The 9010-nt window shown below is 25.8% G+C and overlaps 3 protein-coding genes across 4 annotated transcripts; 1 reads left to right on the top strand and 2 right to left on the bottom strand.

Annotated features, from left to right (window-relative positions):
• Positions 1-407: 407 nt before the first annotated feature.
• Positions 408-5255, bottom strand: LOC112693642 (pyridoxal phosphate phosphatase PHOSPHO2). The gene is made up of 2 exons (XM_025568807.1): positions 4998-5255; positions 408-1666 (listed from the first exon to the last, which is right to left on the bottom strand). Exons 1-2 carry the CDS (start codon positions 5067-5069, stop codon positions 956-958), a joined length of 783 nt encoding a protein of 260 aa, XP_025424592.1. The 5' UTR covers positions 5070-5255; the 3' UTR covers positions 408-955.
• Positions 2984-3550, bottom strand: LOC112693643 (transmembrane protein 203). The gene has a single exon (XM_025568808.1). It carries the CDS (start codon positions 3462-3464, stop codon positions 3039-3041), a length of 426 nt encoding a protein of 141 aa, XP_025424593.1. The 5' UTR covers positions 3465-3550; the 3' UTR covers positions 2984-3038.
• Positions 5256-5366: 111 nt separating the features above from the next.
• On the top strand, positions 5367-6764 carry LOC112693644 (NADH dehydrogenase [ubiquinone] 1 beta subcomplex subunit 2, mitochondrial-like). Of its 2 annotated transcripts, none has more exons than XM_025568809.1 (3): positions 5367-5613; positions 6418-6571; positions 6632-6764. In XM_025568809.1, exons 1-3 carry the CDS (start codon positions 5483-5485, stop codon positions 6698-6700), a joined length of 354 nt encoding a protein of 117 aa, XP_025424594.1. In that variant the 5' UTR covers positions 5367-5482; the 3' UTR covers positions 6701-6764. The 2 variants fall into 2 exon arrangements, with proteins under 2 accessions (XP_025424594.1, XP_025424596.1); XM_025568811.1 differs by having other exon boundaries at positions 5369-5613; positions 6615-6633.
• The last annotated feature ends 2246 nt before the right edge of the window (positions 6765-9010 follow it).

Here is a 9010-nt window from a genome sequence, read left to right on the forward strand (position 1 = left end):
TCTAAAAAAAATTTATATATGTGCCTATTAAAAACTGATTAGTAGATTTTTAGTAGTCTGTGTAATGAATTTAATCATTGAAATGTTTTGATAAAAAATGTCTACAAAAATAACAAATAAAATATTGTGGTATACCTTCAGGATAGCTGATTAAACAAAGGTAAAATATTAAAGAAGTCTGATAATTCTTCTTCAACTTAATATTTTGAAACTTTAAAATCTTGTGATTTGTATTTTAATGTCTCAATTAAATTTTTGAAATATTAACCTTACCAGTTTAATTTCTTATATTAAATTTAGGCATTACTATTAGTCTTAGAATCATTTTTTATAGCAATGATTTGTATAATATTTACACAATTGTATTTATAATCAATAGTATTATATCAACCTTTTAACAAATCAATAAGTACTGAAACATCATTTCTATTCATCTACTTAACCCTAAACTAATGGTTAGGTAACTGATTAACCTTTGGATAAAGTGCCAGTATAATAAGTTTAACTAGTATAAGTTTCTCTATTTAAAAACAAAACTATACAATTTATATTAATTTGAAACATTTATTCTTGATTTAATCTAAAACATTTACTACACAAATTAATGATATTCTTTACGGATGTTAAATACTAATCTACCTTTTAAAAACTTTCTTTTCTTTATATTTTCAAATTATGTATTTTAAAACTGAACCTAACAGTTGTGTGTCAGTAAAATGCCAAATGTTATTCAAGTGCATGGACATATGTTTGGTAGTTCTGGTTTTATTTACAGTTTACATCACAATGCATTATTTTAGTAATACAAAAGCTTAAGTACAATTTCAGTTATTTATAACTTGTTAACCTTAATATTTTATTAAAATCAAATGTTACAATATTTAAATCATTTTTGAAGTATTAGAAAAGTATGTCATACGTAATCTAACCAGAGAGATGATTATTTTAAACAATTTTATACATTGTTAGCTGAAATTAACTCTAATGACACTAAATATTCATAAATATCATCGCCTGTACGCCATGGTTTAACTTTTGCCAATGTTGTGCGAGACTTCAGTAAATTATCCAAAATATAACCCAATCTTGGAAAAGCTACATCCATTTGAGACAACTTAAGAACTGGGCACAAATCGTTTTTACCATCTCCAAAATAAAATATGTTTTCATATTTTTTGTTTTTTCTTGATAAATGTTCTTTTACAATAGTTCCTTTACACATGTTCATATTGCACATGGTACATGCTCGTTGTAATGTATATGGTTCAATTATAATGAGATCATCTTCAATTTTTGCTGGATTAGTATAAATACAAGAAACTGCGCCTGATAGTTTATTATATTTCAACCAATTTTGAATAAAAAGACTATTGGAATCTGATGCCACTATGATATCAACATCGTTTTTATAAAGTGCTCTTATTAACTTAAGCATACCCTCAGTTGGACTCATTAATGATACAGCATCAATTATTTTTTGAGCTGGAATTTTGATGCTTTTTATTACATTAAATACTTGTTGCATATATTGAGTCCAATTGTGAGGATAATTCTTACTGTTTGGTATGAGAATAGAAGGAGTAATTAAATTGCGAGCAACTATGTCAGAATTACCATCGACTATGGTATGATCAAAATCGAAAACTGCCAACATATTCACACGCTCCTATAATAATATTAAGTATGGTATTAGAAATAATTTAAATTATAATCTTATGAACAAAGAATTAAAAAAGATCCATTATCCCTGTTGGTTAATGGTATATTTAATTGATAAACGTCTAATATTCACATATTAGACTAACCAATAATATAAATTAAGTATTCTACGATCAATAATGTAACATCTAGGAATGATTACAATTATCTAACATTATATTTCTTTATTTACAAATAGGTTAATTAAAATAATAATAAAAAATTATTAAATAGTAGGTGACCAATTAATTAAAAGATGGAAGAAGTGTTAATAGACAAGGGCTGGAACCGAACCCAAAACAACTGGTTCTTGAACCCAAGAACTCTTAAAATATTGGGAACCGGGACCAAATTTTTACATATTCAAAGAACTGAAACCCTCATTATAAAATGAAAAATATTGGATGTAACAAACATTAATTATGTTTTTATTCTTAAAATGTTTAAGCATAAATAAATTTCTGATATAATTTTTTTAAAAATTTTATTTTTAATCTTAATTTTTAATGTTATGTGCTTGCCTAGTATGTCATAATACCGGTAACATATATGTTATTTTTAAATAGGTAAAAAAAAATACTATGGAATAAATTTAAAAAAATGATATTTAGAACCTTATAATACCACAACCCGAACCCTTATTTTCTATTTTTCAATAAATGGAACCCAAACCTTGTAATAAAATAATTGAGAATGAGAACTGTAAAAACTTACTTTACTGGTACTTGGTACCAGTCCCTGTTAATATACAATACTGATAATATTTTATTGATCAATTTTGACAAAAGTAATTAAAATAATAAATCATATATTAGAAATTGTTCAATTAACAGTAGTAGACTAAAATGTTATTGCTAAGTATTTTCTATATTTGCTGACTATTACAAAATTATTTATTTTTTTGTCATTATTTCTAATTTTTACAATCTGTAATAATTTATTTACAATAAGCAAAATTGATAGTATTTAATTATTATACAACATGATTGACTTGGTTTAGAAAATTATCCAGTGGTAAAACCAAACATTTAGAAATTGTCATGGTTTTTTTTTTTTTTTTTTTATTTGGCCATGTATGTAACACACGTGTATTTGGTTAGATAATTGATTAAAGATTTTTAAGGTATCTACAATACCAACGTTCCTTCAGTCATATCAGGGGTCGTCGGGTATTTTTTCAAAGGCTAGTTCATTTAATCTGATAACTGATAATTGCTATTTGAAAGTATCCACGACTAAAATAAAAATATTACCTGGGTTTTAATAAAATAAAAAAAATAAAAAACACCCTTAAAAAAATGTATTTATTTAATATTTACATAGGCATATTTATTATATTATTAATGTAATTGACATGCACGTATGGCAATCAGTTGTAATATAAGAAAAATAGGTGACATAATTTCTGAATAATCCAGATTTGACAGCCCTGCAAGTCTTCTACAAAGTAACACCTTAAATAATGACCAAACAAAAAGCATGGCTGATGACCATACAGTTCTTGCGATAGCTTCCTTAACATGACCTTCAATGTACAGACGTATCAGTACAATGACATTAAAGTATGTACACAGTACATCGGCTACAAATAAAGGTGAAAACACTATCCATACATCATAAGAACCCGGTGAAGTGGATGTAAAAGCAATGTCATCCAATCTAAGTGCCAGGAATATAGTGAAGACCAACAGAGCTATAAGATGAACCAGCATTTCAAAGACGGTCAATCCTAACCATCTCACCAACTCTTGCAAGGCGAATAACATTTTACTTAGTTATTTTTATGTGTATAGAAGATAATGATCGAGTTCTTGCTTCAAAATCATCTTCATCATTTAGCGGCTCCAAAATATCTAAAATAATTTTATTGTTTCAGATTTAGATGAGGTATAATTTTGAGACAATCCTTTTAGGTTTGTCAAGTTATAATGTAGACAAAAATTAGTATAATTTTGAATTCATTAATTGATCCAGTGGCGTGGCTCAAATAACATTTTTCAATAAATAGTATTATAGAATAAAATTATTATTTATTTACATAAACCAAATAAAGATATTTGTCTTAGACCAACTAGGTATTAATCGATAATTAATCACACTTATTAAGTGAAAATAATGCACTCTATTTTTACACATATCAGAAATATCTGTATACTTATAAGTTGGGTATAATATTTTTTAAAGATAGCTATAGTAAAGCTTTCATAATTAAAAGACTCATTTGATTTATTATATTCGGGACTTTAAATTACTTGAATTGAGCTCTAACAATAAATGTAATGTAACTATCAAATAACATTCCCAACCGTATTGTCATATTAATAAAATAACAGTATTATTATGACTACTCAACCATACATTCTTTAAAACAATACACAGATAATGAAATACCACCTTTCCACGCCACTGTATTGTCTAGTCTAATGAAATAGTTTACTACATACCTTTTATGTCCGCAGTAGATGTTTGAATATCCAATTTAATTGTGTTGTGAAATTTTTGCTGAAGTTTTAATGCAACATCAATAGTAGGTTTGATAGCTTTTCCAAGACCATTTAATATTAAAACTGAATTATTTAATTCTAGATGTTTGACAGCTCGTGTTAAATGACACTAAAATATACATATAATATGGCCTGAATTGAATGATAACATAACAATTGGAAAATAAAAGTTATTAAAAATTAACACTAGTAAGGATGAGGAAAATGATTACATTCATAACAAAAATAAAAAAGTAATATTTCAACTATTTTTTTTAAAAACTATGATATAAATTAGTTGTAAACACAAATTATTTACATAATGATTATGACATTATTAAGCATTATCACATCTATAGACATACAAGTTTAAAAAACTAAAAGCATTACAGTATTCTGAAAGCTTAAAGTATTTTTAAATACAATATTATTTTATTGGTTGAGGTTGACATTTTTATAAATTTGAATTTATTTAATAACCTTAAATTAATTTTCTAATTAATAAAAAAACTTAAAGTATGAGCCATTTAGATTATATTCTTAATAAAAAAAAAAATTATTGATACAAAATCCTCTAATCAACATATAATTTACATAGTATATAATATAATTGTGTACATAAATTGTACATTTAACAATCCCAATACTTAGTATTAATGTATAATTTAATATTACTACTAAATATTGTATAATTTAACATAAACTTCACAAAAATTAATGCCATTCCTAACAATTTTTATTCAATAACCACGACTGATATATTCAGTTTCTGACGATTGGATTTAATTAATAGTTAATAATATCTATAAAAATTACCTGTACTGGTGTTTTTGAAGAAACAAAGAGTTCTTTCACTAAAACTGATTCCGATGGCGATAGGGAGGACATGGAAAATTTGTTAATATCTGTGTAATCGTGAAAAAAAAGAACGGTTAAATAGTGAAAAAATATATGGTTTCTAATTAACTGTTAAATCGCTTCAGATCCAAACTTCGTGCCCTGACGGAATCAACTTTGTTGATGTTCAATGATCTGATGATAACACCACAGATTACATTAATGTAATTCAAGAACGATAGATTTGTAGACCTTGGTATCACAATTTTGTTTTAGCACGCTTTTTCATACACAGCTGTTTTAACATATTTTTAATCGGTTGATAACATTCAGACAACTGATAAAGTCCCGATTTCCGAAGTTCTGACTTCGCTCCGCAGTGATCAACACTCTAAATCTTTCTATCAACGCACCTTCACATTTTTTGCTTTGTTTTTTATATTGAGTAACTATCGATTAAAACCATGAGTGGTTGGAATTTGGTTAAAAAAACAATATTTAAGAATGGAAGTCTCATGAGACAAATTCGACCTTTACATACGACGCCTGCGCTGAACTTCAAGGGAGTAGCTAAAAGAGAATCACTGAACTCCGAGTATGTATAAACATAGTAATATAATAAATATTTATGTGAGATATCAAAGTGGATAGTCGATTAGAAATGCTTTGAATGAATAAATCTATTTAATATTCAAAGTTTCTTAACAATATATCAAGTTAAGTGAAATATCTCCAATGATATCAATTTATAAGTTCTAGATTGATTCCTCTTTATGAAAACATTTTGATTAAAAATAATTGCACTTATCTTATTAGATTAACTAAATTTTTAATTTTGTCTCTGAACTATTTTTCTAAAATTAAATTGTGCTTCAGCATTAAATAGGTATATGTAAGGGTATATAATGGTAAAGTTTACTGAACAGTTTTAATAATTCAGTTCTTCAATGAACATTTTAGATTTTAGATTCAATCAGTTTAAGATTTAATTTTAGATTTCAATCAACATTTTAGATTGCTATACTTTTGTGTAATTATGAATTAATTAATTCTTGGTATTTATTATCTTAACATTATTTGCTGCTTTTTCATACCCTATGAATTAGTTTAATTTTTTACTATCCTTAAAATTGATTGATAATTTTTGCAATTTATTAAAATTATTCATTAAATTGCTATACAATTAAAACTATAATCTATATCACCACATTCTTCTTATATCTAAATTTTTGAAAGGTATCTATTAACTTAATAATATTAGTTACTAGTTATATCTTCTTTTTTTTTTAAATTAAACTCATGATAGTATAAAAAAAAGTATTGAAATCATATTTTATTTATTAATGTTAAATAAATGTAAATAAAAATATAAATAATTTTTGAATTTTTTATATTTCAGTTTCATATTAGATTTACATTATGAATTCCATTACCGTGATCAAATACCGTTTACAAAAGAAGATGAGAAGAAAAATTTAATTGCTGATATTTCAATGGGTGTAGTTATGGCCTTTGTTATTTATAAATGCTATTCTGAAACTGAACATTTGGTTGTAAGTAATATTGAATATATTATTAACAAATATCTTGTACAAGTAAAACATCTGTTATAGGGAGATTTTGAATATCCTGATCCTTCAAAATGGACAGATGAAGAATTAGGTGTACCATCAGCTGAATAAAAATAGAAAACTATTCAGTTCACTTTTAGTATATATTTAAATAAAAATAAAATATTTTGAATAATTTAAAAATAAATAATACATTATTAGTTAAGTGTTTTTATATACACTCTAAAAATCTTCCAAAAAAGTTGATTCTCAAATTAATAAAGGAAGGTTACATACTTCTAGTAACATACATGTAATAGTACTACATTCATAGTGTGAAAAAAGTTTGGAGGATTGTTTAACATTTCTAAACCTGGTTAATATTTTAAAAGAACAAAAATTTCATAATAAGATAGAATGTGCCTAGGTACTCCTTGAAATGTTGTAAATGGGGCTCTTCAGTTTAAGTCAAAAAGTAAGGCGCTCGTATTTTATCTGATATTGCTCAAATTAAATGTAATTTATTCTAAATTATTTAGTAAAAAATATACGACTAATTTTTCTTAAAAAAAAAACAAAATATTCTCAATTTACTTGCAAATTAATTCTTATAGCTGCTACAATTGACAAATAAAGTACAAATCATAAATAATTTAAGCTATCTGAGAAAAATATACGTGATTCAAGGAAAACATATTCATTGAGACTAATATACCAAAATATTAAAAAATAAAAGTTGTTTATTTAATTATTTATACAATACAATTTGTTAAAACTTACATGTTTTGTTAAGATAGAGCCCAAAAGTTTTGTAGGGACCCTCTGAAATATAGGTCTGCGTACGCCTATGTATATAATATACAGTTTGAATGAGTCTGTGATCTCAATTGTCAAATTTAAAGTTTTAATATCAGAGTAAGGGTATTGATTATAAAGTTACAACAATTATATTTATAAAACTATTTGTATTTAAATTCTAACCAAGTTTTTTTATTTGTTCTTTAGTACTTATTGATAGTAGTACTTGAAATACTATACAAGTAAATGTAAAATTGATGTATTTATATCTCTATTTAAATATAAACGATAAGTATCTTTTAACAAGATTGCTTTTTAACAAAAATTAGATTTTGTTGAAAATTGAATGAATTGTTTTATTTTTATACATTTTCGTCAGATTTTTACAATTATTTAGAAAACTAGGGACATTTTTAAAATTGCCCTTGCCAAAATACTAATTAGACGAAATTTCCTATCAAAAATTTTCTATGATTATGATGATCAGAGCAATCCTGGTCAAAATTGTGTTCACAGACAAAAAAATAGTACGTGACAAAATATTGGGTGATTTTTGTTGGTAAAAGTTTGAATCTCACTTAAAATAAATAGTTTTTTTTTAATTTTTTCCCCGTTTTTCATAATTATTCGAAAAACTGTTGAAAAATTCAAAAAAATTTATAAATTCTCCCACTACTTATCCAGTGACGATTGGACCAATCCTTCTGTTAAAAATAAACACACACAAGGCCGTATTTAAGAGGTACTTCGGAAAGTTGCACAGACAATATTATAACATGATGTCCGGAGCATAGAATTCGGATTTGTCTACAACTTGAGAAAACGTAATAATAATCATACAATGTTTTCTAATACCAGTCGCGACGAAGGCCATATTAGGTCATGTTGCAATATTATAAAAGTTAATTCAGACACCCACCATCAGTTTTTTTCTTATAAACCAGCGTGGGTTTCGCCCCTACACCAGAAGCGGACTGGCCAGGGAGACAAAGGGGTGATCGCCTCCTGGGCCCTCGATTAATATGATATTATTAATTACCCGTATACAAAATATAATATTAAATTATAATGGTAAAACACCAATCATTTACTATTAAAATATCCGAATTTGGATGACTTGAGTACAATTAACTAAAACTATTTATTTACTAAAATATAATAATAATAGGTCCAGTTGACCCCCCCCCCCCCTCAATATCCAGTCCGCCACTGCTCCACACCAAGTAATTAAATCTTCATAATATGTTAATTACTATAGAGATTTAGGTATTAGTTTAATCTTGATTTGTATGGAGATGGGACTCAAAAAGTACCACCAATTTATATAACTTTATTAAAAGTCAGTTATTATTTTGGATTTTTTATAGATTACAAATATCGTGTAACAGTATACTGAAACAGAAACGTACCCAGGCATTTCTTATGAGAGGGGGGGTACAAAATTTTTATTTTATCTGTTCTCTAATTATAATTATAGTTAAACTCATTACCTACAAATTACTATTAATATACTATAGTATGGTTTATAAATCATGTATATATATATATATATATATATATACATTATAGATATATGTATTATATAATCTATTATCTAATATATTTACTATTAAACCTTTGAGTATGTAGAAATTTCAATGGGAG

Source organism: Sipha flava, unplaced genomic scaffold, assembly GCF_003268045.1.
Source record: "Sipha flava isolate LNK unplaced genomic scaffold, YSA_version1 89_pilon_pilon, whole genome shotgun sequence".
Taxonomy (NCBI): domain Eukaryota; kingdom Metazoa; phylum Arthropoda; class Insecta; order Hemiptera; family Aphididae; genus Sipha; species Sipha flava.